At 44.4% G+C, this 16237-nt stretch overlaps 1 protein-coding gene across 4 annotated transcripts; it reads left to right on the top strand.

The window, feature by feature from the left end:
• Positions 1-676: 676 nt before the first annotated feature.
• Positions 677-14372, top strand: FUT11 (fucosyltransferase 11). Of its 4 annotated transcripts, none has more exons than XR_006292151.1 (4): positions 692-1475; positions 2908-3533; positions 7755-7998; positions 12451-12503. XR_006292151.1 is itself a non-coding variant. In XM_007053232.4 (3 exons), the coding sequence occupies exons 1-3, from the start codon at positions 732-734 to the stop codon at positions 12596-12598; spliced, it is 1518 nt and encodes a 505-aa protein (XP_007053294.3). In that variant the 5' UTR covers positions 677-731; the 3' UTR covers positions 12599-14372. The 4 variants fall into 4 exon arrangements, 1 of the variants encoding a protein (XP_007053294.3); XR_005226214.2 differs by lacking the exon at positions 7755-7998 and adding an exon at positions 9013-9094 and having other exon boundaries at positions 693-1475; XR_006292150.1 differs by lacking the exon at positions 7755-7998 and adding an exon at positions 12733-14372 and having other exon boundaries at positions 695-1475; positions 12451-12698.
• Positions 14373-16237: the final 1865 nt, after the last annotated feature.

Genomic DNA, 16237 nt, shown 5'->3' on the forward strand with positions numbered 1-16237 from the left:
GGATCTCTATCTCCCGGAGGTGACTGAAGCCAAACAGGGAGATTTTAGGCTGCTAAAAGTCCAGCGGGGCTAACGCAGGCTCCCTGTCTGCCCTGGCCCCACACTGCTTCCGGAAGCAGCTAGCACATCCCTGTGGCCCCTGGGGAAGGGGAGGCGAGGCAGGGGGAGGGTCTCTGCATGCTGCCCCCACCCTGAATGCCAGCTCCAGAGCTCCTGGTGGCCAGGAACTGTGGCCAATGAGAGCTGCGGGGGCGCTCCTGCAGGTAGAGGTAGTGTCCAGAGCCCCCCCAGTAGCCACAGAGACGGCCAGCCACTTCTGGGAGCGGCTTGGGGCCAGGTCAGGCACAGGAGCCTGCCTTAGCCCTGCTGCGCCGCTGACTGGGAGTCGCCCCAGGTAAGCGCCGCCTGGCCGGAGCCTGAACCCCCAGCCCTGAACCCCCTCTTGGAGCCATCACGCCAAACCCCCTCCCGGATCTTGCACCTTGCGCCCCCTCTCCTACCCCAGCCTGGCGAAAGTGACTGAGGGTGGAGCAAGAGCGAGCGCCGGAAGGAACGGGGCGGGGCCTTAGAGAAGGGGCGGGGCCAGGGAAAGGGCGTTTGGGTTTGTGATTGGACAGTTGGCAACCCTGGCCACAGCACAGTTGGGCTGGAGGGTGCGAGAGACTGACAGAGGGGCGGGGCTAGCAGCGCGGGGCGGGGGGTTGGCAGGCGCCCGCGCGGAACCGCCAACCATGGGCGTTCGGGGCGGCGGGCAGGGCCGCGCGTCCCGGCTGCGCTGTTGCCTTGCAGCGAGCTTGGTGCTGGTGGTGCTGGCCGCGGGGGCCGGGCCGCTCGCAGCCGGAGAGTGGGAGCCGGCGGACGGGCCGCCCGAGCCCCGCGGCCGCTCCCCTTTCCAGCCCAGCACCGGCCTGCCCCCGGTGGAGTTCGGGGCGGTGGTCGCGGCCTCGTACCGGGGCCCTGGGAACGGCGACACCCGCCGCAACCGGGAGCTGCCCATCCTGCTGTGGTGGAGCCCGGGCCTCTTCCCGCACTTCCCGGGGGACACGGAGCGCATCGACTGCGCGCGCCGCTCCTGCCTGGTGACCCGGCGCCGGCGCGTGGCGCTGCACCGGCGCACCAAGGCCGTTATCTTCTACGGGACGGACTTCCGGGCCTACGAGGCCCCGCTGCCGCGCCTGCCCCACCAGACCTGGGCCCTGTTCCACGAGGAGTCCCCCATGAACAACTACCTGCTCTCCCACCGGCCCGGCATCCGCCTCTTCAACTACACCGCCACCTTCCGGAGGGAGTCGGACTATCCCCTGACCCTGCAGTGGCTGCCCAGCCTGGCCTACCTGCGCCGGGCCGCCCTGCCGCTGGCGGAAAAGGAGCGGTGGCGCCAGCAGGGCTATGCCCCGGTGCTGTACATGCAGTCCCACTGCGACGTCCCCTCCGACAGGGACAGATACGTGCGGGAGCTCATGAAACACATCCAGGTAACTGCTCGGGCTCCTGCGGGGCAGGCAGCGAGAGGAGTGGGGGAGACGCTCCATGCTTAATTTGTGCCAGGGCTGAGCCCCGGTACCTCTAGGCTTGGCCGTTCTTAGCCCTGGCACCTCTGGGCTTGCTGCATGAGTTACCAATGTGTAAAAATTGCTTGAGCTCCAGCACCTCTGTCATTACAAGTTAAACCCTGGAGACACAAGAGGGGCTGATAGCTATGGCTGTCTGCGGGGACTGAGTAAACTTGAGTTAGTAACCTGGTTGACATGAGGGGGAGCAGTCTAGACCCTCAGGCTGAAGAAAAAATGCTGAGGTCTAGCCTACCTGGCATTGAGCATCCCATATCTGACCTCATACTGATGAAGTAATTGGGCTGTAATGGGAAGGGAAGCACACTGAGACCAGCCTGAGGGTAAAACTAGTTGTCTTATTGTCAAAATCAGGGTCACCCTATGAGATTAAATAATGCATAAACATTCTTGCCAGCAGTCATGTTAGCTGAACGCAGTTTAGCTGTACTTGTAAACAAGGAGAAATAACGTTCAGCACTTGTTCAATTATAGAATTACTAACCACTGTGTTTGGACAGGATTACATCTTGTATTGTAGACCTAAGATCTGCTGTTAACTCAGTTTTTGAGACTGTATGCAGTGTTGTATCTGTGTCTGTCCCAGGAGATCAGACACCAACTTCTGTTGATGAGATAGACAAGCTTTCGAGCTACACAGAGCTTTTCAAGTGTGGGAAAGGTACTCTGAGCGTCACAGACCCAGCTAAATACAAGGTGGAACAGATTGTTTAACATACCTAGTTAGCGCATATTCTAAGGGACCTTTCGAGGTGGAGTGTCCTGTTAACTCCTCTGCAGTCATAGGATAAAAAAGGGGGGTTAGTGGGTTACAGATTGATATGGATTAATTGATGTCTATACAGCATTTGGGAAGTGCTGTGACAGTATTATATTAAGAAAAAAATTACAGGAAAAATGAGCCTCATCCTCTCCCTCACCAACTCCTGTTCTGCATTGCCCACTACATAAACATACCGTTTTTTAACGTTTCTACTTCTCCAAGTTTTTCTGCATCTTGTGTCTGTCGGCTGTGGTTAAACATCTGAGGCACAGTTCTGCTGCAGGACACAAGGAGGTGCAATTGACTTGGGGAATTCCTCTTAACCTGTTGGGAAAGGAATTGAGTGCTTGGAAGAGGAAGGAGGGTTGAAATGTACAAATATTCTCCAATGAATATTAGATGTTTTAGAATTTTTTGGCTTACTCCACTTGTTGAGAAGGAAGATGTTGGAAAGAGAGGCCAAGCTCAGATTCTTAGGAACTGGTCAGAAGGAATCATATAAGGAAACTGTCCACTGAAAATAAGCTTAAAACAGAGAAATTACTTTTGTAAAGATGATTATTACTATTTTAGGTAGACTCCTATGGTAAATGCCTGAATAACCGAGAGCTTCCCAGTGAGAGGCTGAGGGACACTTCTACAGCCACAACAGAGGATTCTGAATTCATGACCTTTATCTCCAGGTACAAGTTTCATCTTGCCATGGAGAATGCCATATGCAATGACTACATGACCGAGAAGCTGTGGCGTCCAATGCATTTGGGTGCCATCCCTGTATACCGAGGCTCCCCATCTGTGCGGGACTGGATGCCTGATGACCTCTCCATCATCCTCGTGGATGATTTTGGAAGCCCCCAAGAACTAGCACAGTTCCTTGACTTCCTGGACAGGAATGGAGAGGAGTATTTGAAATATCTAGAGTATAAGAAGCCGGGAGGCATTACGAACCAGTTTCTGCTGGAGAACATGGAGAGACGTGAGTGGGGAGTGAATGACATGACTTTGCCCAATTACCTGAATGGCTTTGAGTGTTTCATCTGTGACAGGGAGAACATCCGAGTCGCTGATGAGAGGGATCATAAGAAATCTCGTGGGAAAGTGCCAGCTCCTGAACCCCACATAGCTCAGTTCACACACATGGGATGTCCCATGCCAGCCCCTGGCTTTGGAAACATTGAGGATCTCTCTGCAGGAGACAGGTATTTTATGAATGTTGTTTTTACAAAATCATTTTTTTAAAAGCCCAGTTAATACAGGTTTGTATAATACTTTTTCACCCTGAAGGATCCCAAAATGCTTCTCAAACTACACATGTAGAGCAGCCCTGAAATGTATGACACCCCTGAGGTGGAAGCAAGAGTCATGTATGCTGTGTACAGCCATGTGGGGGGAATTCGTAAAGAGCATTGGTTAGTGGTTAAAGCAAGGGATTGACCTCTTAGAACAGGACGAATGGGCTCCGTCCCTGCTTTTGCACAATGCTGGTGAAAGGTACTGGACTGGCAGTCCTAAAGGCTGGAGTCTTCTGTCCACAGGCCAGATTCAGCATGGGCAGAGGCAGTGTAAGCTTCCCTCCACTTTACCAGCAATGTAACTCAAATCTGTTCTGAAGCAACCACTGCTAGTCGTGAGAAACATTTAAATTTCCACAGTCCATTTAGTCCTTTGTGACAGGTTTCAGATTGGTAGCCGTGTTAGTCTGTATCAGCAAAAAAAAAAAGAGTACTTGTGGCACCTTAGAGACTAACAAATTTATTTGGGCATAAGCTTTCGTGGGCTAAAACCCACTTCATCGGAGGCATGCAGTGGAAAATACAATAGGAAGATATTATTATTATATTATATATATATATATGATATTATATATAATCTTCCTATTGTATTTTCCACTGCATGCCTCCGATGAAGTGGGTTTTAGCCCACAAAAGCTTATACCCAAATAAATTTGTTAGTCTCTAAGATGCCACAAGTACTCCTCGTGGTTTTTTTTTAGTCCTTTGTATCTCTGCTAAGATGGCTAATAATTAGGTCAGGTAGGCATTTGTCATGATGATATTTGTGTTGTAGACACCTGCCCCTTAGGAAATGGTCTGAGTCTACCCAACCCATTTGACGTGAGCTGTCAGCCATCATACAATAAAACCTTCCAGCCACTGCAGACATTGGCTGTACTTGAACATGACCTGCTGCTGAAAATTTCCATATCCTGTTGCCAGTTCCACTGGGTAAACTATGAATGTAAAAAAACAGAATGATTGATTCAAATATCAGAAGACTCACTCCCTAGGAAGAACTCATCACTGCTTTATCTCAATTGATTTTTAGTAACAGGTCTCCTGATACCTTCATGCATCTGGAGTTCTGTATTTTGGAATGTTAAAATGTTAGTAGAGACCCCTGTACTGCAAATGTGCACTCCATCATTTTAAGTAGTCTTTAACCTGATCTGTAAAATAGTTTCTTAACATGTCAGAGGTATGTGTTGTCATTGGGGACAAGGTCTTAGGCAAGTCTGAAGTTTTAAAAAGAAGCATTTAAATGATCCAAGTGCAAAAGAAGTGTTTGAAATTTCTTAACTGTTCAAAAGAATATGTTCTAGATTTCAATACTATTAAAAGTGGCCAAATTAAATGTTAACAAATGTCTTTTTCTCCTTGTCCCATCTCCCCTCCCCCAAAATTTCACCTGGAGGTCATAATAATTCCTTATCAAGCTCATTGCACAAAAAAATCTCATTTTAAATTTAATATCCTTTTCATTATTGTTTTCAGAATACCACAAGTGATCCATGTATGGACCAATTGCAAAACCAAACTCCTGAGTAAAGGAGCTCCAAAAAGCTTTAAAATGATTTTATCTTCTGTTGGTGGTTTTGAGGGGCTTTTGGAATGTGTTTTCTTAGTAGAAAGATTCACTCCCCCATTATAAACAGCTGCCAAGACAAGCTATGCAAGACCACTGTCAATAGAACTGAGTACTCACTACTTTCCTTGGTGGTGGTCTTTTTTCTTTCCTTGTACTTTATTAGTTAGGGTGACCTCTTGAGCAGCAGGTGGCAGAAGAGATTTAGTTTAGGCAAGTAACAGTGTTACTGAATACGCATGGTGAGAGTGCCAGATTTTCTGGATGGAAATTAGGGTAATGTATGGTTCTGTCAGGGGATCATCAATCTGAGTGTATGTGTATACTGTAGCTCCATAGTCCAAGTTGTAGGTCTCTTATACAGAGGTCTCTTAAAAAGAAAAGGAGTACTTGTGGCACTTTTGAGACTAAGTACTCCTTTTATTTTTGCGAATACAGACTAACACGGCTGCTACTCTGAAAAGAGGTCTTAGTGTCTCACTGTCCAACAGTAGACCCCCTCACCCATTATTTACAGATAACTTGTATCTGGGCCATCAGACAAGAGGACAATGGTGAGATCACACAACACAAAACTTCCATGCTTCCTGGCCATCTGCTGCAGAAAGATATCTATATGCTGTACAGTCCATCTTCCATGAGGTGACCAGCAGGATTCCAGATGAGAATTTGGGCTTTAACCATCTGTGCCAACAAAATATAGAAGAATGGTAAAGAGCTATCAGAGGAGTGACAGAAACACAAAATTGCCACTCTCTTTTGCAAAACTTTAGTTTAGTTCCATGGTTCTGTAATTTCATAATTACAGTTGTATGAAGCTTCAGAATCTGATTATAGTATCACAAGCCAGCAAAATCAGTTTGGCTGATACCCTATTGTGCCTGTCAGTACGTGTATGTTGTCTTTTGCTTATTACATATGTAATAAGTAGGAACTACAGAAACACAATTGGGTCCACATAGCTGTTTGCTAACTATATACAACATGCAAAGCCTAGCTACATATATACACTGCTGCCCTGGCAGGATCTGATAACTGCTGAACATAAACAGCAGGAGCAACAGTGCTCACAAACTATTTAAAGGGATTCTCCCATATTACTAGAACATACAATGTGTGTCTGCATTTGCAATAATTATGTACAAGTGTGAGGCTTGTATTTACAATCATACTTGGTATACATTTATCTTTTTAAACACATGAGTACAGTGACTTTAGTGCTGTTGAAAGGTGTTGTCTTGGCAGCTCTGTTGCCAGAAGACCTTTCATAGAATAGGAATTGTTGAACACTGGGTCCCAACTTGGGGCTCCAGCGTTTACACTGCATTATGCAGGTCTAAGTCCAACAACCCATATCCCAGACTTCCTAGCATCCTAGCAATGTAACTGCTTTTCTAATTTAGTTTTCTAATTCCCCCATACTAATTTCCCCCTACTGGTACTCACACCTTCTTGTCAGTTGTTTGAAATGTGCTACCCTGTTTACATTGGTCTCGTTACCACTACAAAAGTGATTTTTCCTGCCTTGGTATTCTACTGTTAAGAATAGCCCACTTCCACTGTAATTGAATTGTCTCGTTAGCGCTGACCCCCCACGTGGTAAAGCAACTCCCATCTTTTCATGTACTGTGTATATATACCTGCCTAATGTTTTTTTCCACTCCATGCATCTGATGAAGTGGGTTTTAGCCCACGAAAGCTTATGCTCAGATAAATTTGTTAGTCTCTAAGGTGTCACAAGTACTCCTAGTTGGTTTTGCTCATACTGACTAACACGGCTACAATGCTAAAATCTGAATGTTATGTCTGTCATGGGGAGAATGCTTAGATTTCAGAGGAGAGGAGCCAAAGGTTACAAATGTTTGGTAGTATAAGATACTCCAGCTGGAAGTGAAATATGCTAGTGGGATGATGAAGACATACACTAGTTCCATTACATGCACACACTAGAATTTAATTTAGGGTGGGAAAAGCACAGACCAGAACAATTTCAAACCCACACAAGGATAGATATAACATAATTTAGGTTAGTAGAATTGTTCTTGTAGTTATAAAGGTGTTTACCAGTGGTCAACAGTGTTAAAGTCAAAGGTTTCTTTGATTTAATGCTGTTCTGGTTTCAGTTTCTGGAGTGTTTAGGTTTCAATTTGTTTTAATGTATATGTACAGTTCAGTGCTAGTTCTATCATGCTGGAGCACAAGCTTTTTAATATTCCAAAAGGAGAGAGTTGAAGTGTCAGAGTGAAATTTATTATGTTCCCCACTCAAAAACTGTTAATGGTGTGTAAAAAGAAAAATGCCAGATTGTCCTTATCAAGGCTGTAATTCCTGTAGGAAGCCCATGAGATGTTCATTGAGTCTCAGCTTCAGTTTGGACCTTGAAGAACTGTTACTAGCACTGTTTGCTGATAAAATGATGTAACCCATGAAAAGTATATAAATTTATATATTTTAATCCTAATCATAAACCAAAATGATCTATGGATCATTTTTGAAAAAGGATGAAACATTAACTCTGATACCTGATTAACTTCCAACCTCATTTCCCCAAAATTCAGGCTCAGAATGCTTCCTTTTCCATTATCCCCCCCACTACTTCTCAGGGCTTGGAAGAAATATCTCAAATGATTGTTCTGCATTTCCACACACACATTCAGTTCCACAAAAGACAAACCTGGACTGACTGACAAGGGCTCACAGCACGTCTGAATACTGCTTTCTCCTAATGAGATTTGAGGCAGTTTGACTGCAAGAGCAAGCTTCTCTGCCCCCAGTCCTGTGCTTATTGATCAGTTCTGAAAGGTAAGTTCTGAGATCCCCATAGATATACTCTGAAGAAACCTTCCACTTCAAGTGATGTTAGGGTACTTATTCCTTCACCCACTTACTTCCCTGGTCCTTCTCACATGAACAGAGAGCAACAATACCCGAAGTCCAAAGGTGCAAACAATTCGATGTTTATTGGGGTGAACTTCCAGCAAGCATGTTTCCAGTTTCCTTCCTTAGTGTCCCCCTTCCCAGCTCTGACACCACAGAGCCTTGCACCTGTGTCCCTGTTCCCATTCCTGCCTTAGCCAAACATGATTCCAATTTCCCCACCCACTCACTTTCTGATTGACTGCAGACTATATAGTAAAACTAGAGTTCTGCTTAGGTATACCTTAACCAATCATTTTCCTGAAATTTAACTAACCAATCCTATCATAGGTTTCAGAGTAACAGCCGTGTTAGTCTGTATTCGCAAAAAGAAAAGGAGTACTTGTGGCACCTTAGAGACTAACCAATTTATTTGAGCATAAGCTTTCGTGAGCTATAGCTCACTTCATCGGATGCTTACTGTGGAAAGTATAGAAGATCTTTTTATACACACAAAGCATGAAAAAATGGGTGTTTACCACTACAAAAGGTTTTCTCTCCCCCCACCCCATTCTCCTGCTGGTAATAGCTTATCTAAAGTGATCACTCTCCTTACAATGTGTATGATAATCAAGTTGGACCATTTCCAGCACAAATCCAGGGTTTAACAAGAACGTCTGGGGGGGGCGGAAGGAAAAAACAAGGGGAAATAGGTTACCTTGCGTAATGACTTAGCCATTCCCAGTCTCTGTTCAAGCCTAAGTTAATTGTATCCAATTTGCAAATTAATTCCAATTCAACAGTCTCTCGCTGGAGTCTGGTCTTGAAGTTTTTTTGTTGTAATATCGCAACTTTCATGTCTGTAATCGCGTGACCAGAGAGATTGAAGTGTTCTCCGACTGGTTTATGAATGTTATAATGCTTGACATCTGATTTGTGTCCATTTATTCTTTTACGTAGAGACTGTCCAGTTTGACCAATGTACATGGCAGAGGGGCATTGCTGGCACATGATGGCATATATCACATTGGAGGATGTGCAGGTGAACGAGCCTCTGATAGTGTGGCTGATGTTGTTAGGCCCTGTGATGGTGTCCCCTGAATAGATATGTGGAGACAGCTGGCAATGGGCTTTGTTGCAAGGATAGGTTCCTGGGTTAGTGGCTCTCTTGTGTGGTATGTGGTTGCTGGTGAGTATTTGCTTCAGTTTGGGGGGCTGTCTGTAGGCAAGGACTGGCCTGTCTCCCAAGATTTGTGAGAGTGTTGGGTCATCCTTCAGGATAGGTTGTAGATCCTTAATAATGTATTGGAGGGGTTTTAGTTGGGGGCTGAAGGTGACGGCTAGTGGCGTTCTGTTATTTTCTTTGTTAGGCCTGTCCTGTAATAGGTAACTTCTGGGAACTCTTCTGGCTCTATCAGTCTGTTTCTTCACTTCCACAGGTGGGTATTATAGTTGTAAGAATGCTTGATAGAGATCTTATAGGTGTTTGTCTCTGCCTGAGGGGTTGGAGCAAATGCGGTTGTATCGCAGAGCTTGGCTGTAGACAATGGATCGTGTGGTGTGGTCAGGGTGAAAGCTGGAGGCATGTAGGTAGGAATAGCGGTCAGTAGGTTTCCGGTATAGGGTGGTGTTTATGTGACCATCGTTTATTAGCACTGTAGTGTCCAGGAAGTGGATCTCTTGTGTGGACTGGACCTAACACATTGTAACATGATTATGTAACCAATTATATCCCACCATCTTAATTAGTTTACACCCAGCAAACTTAATTATACAGCAGACAGAAACAATCACAGAACCAGACAGAGATTATACAGACAGACAATAGCAAAGTGGGAACTATAATGACAAAACAATAGAGAAGTGAGGATTTCACATCCCAGCTATTGATAAGTGAGTTCTTGCCAGACAGGATGCTATCAAACTAAGTTTCCTTTTACATCTTCTAGGCACTTCCCTTTCTCTGGAGACGATAGGCACTATCGGGACAGGATTGTATTCCTAACAGCCCAATAGCACCTTCTTTCAATGTGACTAGTTTGGAATGTGAGGATGTGACCGGTTGTTTCCCAGCTTATGGCTGCCTCTGTTGCTTAGCCAAAGATCTTAGCCTAAGCACAGGGCCTCAGACTGTCACAGTAAGAGAAGGACCTTACGCCGGCAGACAGTGATTTTGATTCTTTCTTTTATACCCCTAACTAGCCAAGTGATAAGAATACACCTAAAGTCTTAGAGTATAGGCCTTTACAGAAAGGTCTGAATATCTATATCCTAACAAGTGACATTACTGATAATGGGAAAACTAATTCTATTGGTCTAGAATGTACATACATATTTGAATGTTCACAAAGAACATTTCTCTGACCATACTGTACACTTCCTTTGGGACTCTTGTACTATATATGTGAGGATTGCTTCTGGGCAACACAGCCTTGAAGGTTTCTTCATCCTGTGATGAGTAGAATTGGTGCCAGAAGTGCTGTACTCATTATCTTGTGGAGGGGAGACAAATGAACGTTGCATTGTGGATGAGCAGTAAGTACTGCGTAGCTGATATGGACAGGTTTGAAATGGCATCCCACTCAGTTTTTCTGGCCAGAATCTGTGGTAGTCTTGCTTGGCTGAGGAGGGAACATGTTCCATGAGAGGCTGAATGTTAGGGATCATCAAGAACAACCTGCCAGGTTTAGCTAGTCATGGAACGACCTCAGTGACAACTTACATGAAGCTTTGGCGTACTCTGTCACAGTATGAATGGGAGAGGAGGTGCTCCACATGACCATGAATGGGAAGGGAGCTGCCATACACACACTTTATTTTAAGATGTAGTCCATGCTATGACAAAGTTTGAGAACCTTAGTATACCCTCCCCCCCAGCCCCACCCACAAAACTGAGTAACTGGAAGGCTCAGGGGATTGATGGGATTCAAAGCCTTTCCTCTCTCGATTACTGATTCAAATACAGCCTAGGCTTCTTATGACCAAAAGCTGTTCCCATCTGATAGCTGTTTAGTGTTTGCTGTGACTTGTGGTCTCACCCCATCTCCAGTTATCGCTATATGGGCCATGGAGAGCTACTTCGATGCTCCTAGAGGTGGTCATTCCAGGTTAGGATTATGTGCAAGGTTTTATTTTATTAGAGGACTACATTCTCCAAGGCTGTTGATGTTGTATCTTACCCTAACACTAAATTCACAAACACAAAATCTAAACAAGTTCCAAAGCCAGTACTGAGGTGTTGTGGTTTCTGAAGGGAATTTATGTAGCAGATTTCTTAGAATACATTTAGAGCTGGGGTTCTCAAATGGGGTCACGAGGTTATTACATGGGGGTCACAAACACCTGCATGAAACAGAGCAACTGCTATACAGTATATAATTTAAATCTAGCATTTTAGAAAATTACACACCCCTTTCTGTTGCAATGTACTGTATTTACTTCAGAAGTATTGTAAACGTATAATGCAGTGATTGTTGTTCCTAAACAAAGTATATTTTTTTATCCCCACCGCTTTAAGGAAATGGAACTCTGGGGATTGTAGTATCATGTGCACAGATTTGTTGTTTTGAGACTAAAAGGATGGTACTGAGACAACATTGGAGGGCTTGATTGTTCAGCAGCTGAAGAGCTGCATTAAACCGCAGACCAATCAGAACACTGAGATTGTTAAATTATAAATTAGCCTTTTTTTTTTTTTTTGGCCAATCAGACACACAGGCAGGGGCAGTGCTGGGAGGGGTGGCTTGCAGGGGCTATAGCCACCACAAAATTTGCTTTAGTCCCTGCCCCCCATAGCCATGTCTCCAAGTGCAAAGGTCAAATGTGACACAGAAGTAAGGGTGGCATAGTGTGGCATTGCCATCCTTACTTCTGCAGTTCTGCGCTGCTGGTGGCTGTGCTGCCTTCAGAGTGGGGTGCCCGGCCAGCAGCTGCCGCTCTCCAGCCACCCAGCTCTGAAGGCAGCGCCTGCTGCCAGCAGCAGCACAGAAGTAAAGGTGGCAATGACGCACTAAGTCTGCTTTGACAAAGTTTCTTCATGCCCATCCCCAGTATGAAACAGTAACTAGTTAAAAAAATACTTTATAACAATAATTAAATAAAAATGTGTGATAAATTGAGCACTTAAAAATAGTTTGCTTTTAATTTATGGGGGGGGTTGCACTCAGTCTTGCTTTGTGAAAGGGGTCACCAATAGAAAGTGTTTGAGAATCACTGATTGAGAGGGAGAGAGAGAGCACAGTGGCTCAGTAATTCCAATATTTAATAATGAACTTCCCCAACCTCTGTCCTTCATAGTCCTCTCTTAGGTGAGAGAGGAATTCAGTCTTATTGTTGGTTCAGCTTCAGACCCCCTCACTTTCTAATGGCTTGTTGCGCTTTCCCTCTTCTATGTTTCAGCTGGAAGGAGATGTGGCTACAGGATTATTGGCAGAGTCTTGACCAGGGTGAGGCTCTCACCACCATGATTCACCACAACGAGTCTCATCAGGGAAGATTTTGGGATTATATGCATGAGATCTTCGTGAAGAGGACCAGACAGCAATGACCATCGTCATGAGCACCTGGTTCAGTGTTACACAGAAGGCTGGGAGGGTAGGGACTTTTACCTGTCTCCGAAGACACTGTCTTGGAATGCAAGAGGAATTGCTCATCTTGTATCTCATTCAAACTTTGAAGACCTTCCCTTCATGGGATCTGAGGACAGTCAGTCTCTGATCAGGCTTGAGTTCACCACACACACACACTCTACTTCAGCAGTGGATTCCCATCCTTGTTCTGGAGGCACCGTCTTCTGGGGTCAGAGAAGAATTCAGTCTCTTTGTGCTTTCAGTGTAATTTCCTCTGACCAAAAAAGTATTACACTTTGTGCCAAATGACTTGGAACATGGGCCTGTTGAGGCTGAACTGAGGTGTCCTAAGTTTGTTTCATTTCAGGAATTTAATTCCACATATTCAGTATTATTTTTGTAAAGGCTTTTTATTTCACTAGGCACTTATCCCTCCCGTTAAGATGGGTGTTTTTTTTAAAATCAGGGATACTAGTAAATACCCGGCTTTTATGAACAAGTAATTTTTCCAGTGAGGAAATTATGATAGATTATATCTGGGGAGAAGGGTTTTATGCCTTATGAAACTTCAGTGGTAAAGCATTCCCTCTTCAAGTGAATATGCCTCAAACATAGTAAATTTCGGGAAGTCTTTTCCCTTCCCCTCCCCTCCATCAAACAGCGTTCACTTCTGTTAAATGATGACAATCTTAGTGGTCTTGGCAAAAACATCATTTCAGATGTGGTATTTCTTACTCCTGTAAATCTCATAATGATCAGGATATGGAAAGAACTCTGCAATTTATACCCCCACACTGTGTGGGCATGAGCACATGTGCGATTTACATGCTGTGTGAGTCCAATTCACTATTTATCCTGTGTTCCGTGAACTAATGACAACTGATCTTAGACCAGCCCTCTAACCCAGTAGTTCTCAAACTTTTTTTTTTTTCACGGATCACTTGAAAATTGCTGAGGGTCTCGGCGGACCACTTAATGATCTTTCCAAATATTGTTTGTACCGTTAGCTAACTATTGTAAAGTGCTTTGGATAAAAATTCTATATAAAAACAAACTTAATAATAAACTTTTTTTTTTTGGTTCTACAGATAAAAACACACAACTCCTATTTTAATACCATCAGTCTTACCTTTCTAATGTGATGGATGTGCCCTCTCTCCCCTGCTGCGGCAGCCCCTGAGTTGAGGCTGGGAAGGAGGGGGGTCTCTCCCCTGCCGCAGTAGCCCTAGAGCTGGAAAAAGTCGCCTCTTTCTCTGGCCGCCGCAGCCCCTCTTCTCACCCCACTGCCCCCTCCCACCTACCCCCTATTCCTCCCAAGGCCACCACCTCACCTTACATGTGTCTTCTCCAGGGTCCAGGTACCTAATTAGTGGAGCCATGCCTGCGCGGCTCCACTAATTAGGTGTGTGGCCCTTCATTCTTTCATGTGCGGCAACCCAGACACGCCCCTTAGAGGGAACTTTTACGGACCACCTGAATGGAGCTCGCGGACGACTGGTGGTCCGCGGACCACAGTCTGAAAACCCTCCCTCAGTCTTTTCTCAGAGGCAACATATCCAGCTTCCTAAACGTCCTCTCAAAGGTCCCATTTTTAAAATAATTTAGTCTTCATGTCACTTTCTTCTGAACACTCTTGTTTGTCTTTTTTTAAAAGTATTTAGAATTGAACCATAGCCATAATCAGTGTGGATGAAAGTGGAATAATGTTTTACATTTATTACTGCTATTAATACAACCTCTTTTACAACAGCATTGTATTGTATTTACTTGTTTAATTTATCATCCATTATGGTGATCATATGCTGTCCTGTGCCTATATGCAGTGTATCTTTGCTCTGTTTTTGTGCAGTTGATTAATCCTTCATAGATGTGTTTCTCTGCAGTTATCTCGCTTGTTTAGCCCTTTTTTCAGTTTATCAATAGAGTATTTTAATTCCGTTCTCCAAACTATCTACACTCCTTCCTAGCTTCATATAATCAGAATTTATTTCGCTTGCTCTTGTTGCCATCTTCCAAGTCCCTAATGAAAGTATTAATAGTGCTGGACCCAGAACAGACCTCTAAGGAACATCAGACAGCATCTCTTCCTAATTTGACATTAAATCATTGATAATTGGTGTTCAATTTTTTCATCCAGTTCAGTCATTTTATGTAAATTCCATCTAATCTGTTTTTTAAGGGACTGCCACATGGAATCATATCAGACGCTTTACTAAAATGGAGATACGTTCTGTTTTTTTTTTATTTAGCAGCTAAACTTGTTATCCAGTCACACACAAACTTAGCATGATTTGTTTAACAAACTCATGTTGCCTACCATTTTTCACCTTTTTTTTTCTTAGGTGCCTACAAATCCTCTGCCTCCTTAATTCTTCCAACAATTCAGCAGGGCCTTGCCTGCCTCCATAAGATCTCAAAAATAATAGCCAGTTCTAATACCACTTCTGCCAGTTACTAGGGTTGAGAATTTCCCTGGGCCCTGCTTATTGAATGTATTAAGTAATTCTGCCCTGTGGCCTTTCCCTTTCCTGTTAACTAGTACTGCATTAAATTTTCTGTTAGTGTTGTGGTTTTTTTTACTGAAGACTGAAGAATTTCTTTTTGTCCTCCCCGGCTTTAAGTGAGGGACCCAAACACGCTCTTTGGCCATCCATTTGCTTCTTATCCAGCATACTTTTGCATCCTTTAGTAATAGCCTCTTACGTTATGTCTTTGGCTGTAATTTACCCCTGCATCTGCCTTACTGTCCCTGATCTTATCTCCTGTGATTTCTCTCTCAAACTCATATATACTTGTTTTTAGGGAGAAAATCCACTTCTGTCTTCTGTTACAATGGAACAGACCTTGTAGCAGACCTACTATGGTTCTGCTGCATAGGCTATGGGGCAGATTTTGGGATGGGTGTCAGCTCTATTCATTGGATCTGCAACCACTGCACAGTGTGAACCCCATTCTCTGAGACTCCCTTTGCATCCCTATGCAGCAAGGTTTTGGGGTACGGAGGCAGAGGGGTAGGCATGGAAAGAAGCAAGACAGTTGCAGATCCACTATCCAATGTGGACCCACCAGTCATCACTCCATGTAGAGTAGGGATGTGGGAGCAGCAGCAGGATTAACTGCGGCCTTAAGGTTGCAGTAATGGCTGCACAGTGATTCAGCTTCTACCCAGCAGCTTGGTGAGATTGAATTCCTTCCATCTGCATGGGTCTGTCCCCAAGAAACAACTCCCTTCACAAAACCTGGGTATTCTGGTGCAGATTTGATTCAAGTCTATAATACAAATCCATGTGCACTAATTTTTTCCTTTTCACTTCAGTCTTGCAACTGTTAACTTTTTGTGGTTGTCTCTTAGCATTGAAAACATCCACTCCAGTCCCCTTGAGAAAACATTTTGCAGAAGAATTCTGCCACTCAGTAACCTAACTTGATGGGCATAGGCATCAAAGCATTACAAACCGTGCATTGCAGGAAATCATAATTACTGACACATGTAAATGTATTGGCAGTATTTGGTCAAGCAATTAGTTGACTAATTTGCTTTTGTAGATTCAGTTACATACTTTGATATGACCAGGCGTATTAAATTCCTGTTGCACAGCTCTCCTTTAGGCTTCAAA

This window comes from Chelonia mydas, chromosome 7 (genome assembly GCF_015237465.2).
Source record: "Chelonia mydas isolate rCheMyd1 chromosome 7, rCheMyd1.pri.v2, whole genome shotgun sequence".
NCBI lineage: Eukaryota > Metazoa > Chordata > Testudines > Cheloniidae > Chelonia > Chelonia mydas.

What these genes read in the sequence shown, in the direction of transcription:
- FUT11 (XM_007053232.4), top strand. Translation starts at nt 732, where the DNA reads ATGGGCGTTCGGGGCGGCGGGCAGGGCCGCGCGTCCCGGCTGCGCTGT. An exon ending in AGCTCATGAAACACATCCAG is followed by an intron (nt 1,476 to 2,907) that starts GTAACTGCTCGG and finishes TTACTATTTTAG; the next exon opens with GTAGACTCCTATGGTAAATG. An exon ending in GATCTCTCTGCAGGAGACAG is followed by an intron (nt 3,534 to 12,450) that starts GTATTTTATGAA and finishes TCTATGTTTCAG; the next exon opens with CTGGAAGGAGATGTGGCTAC.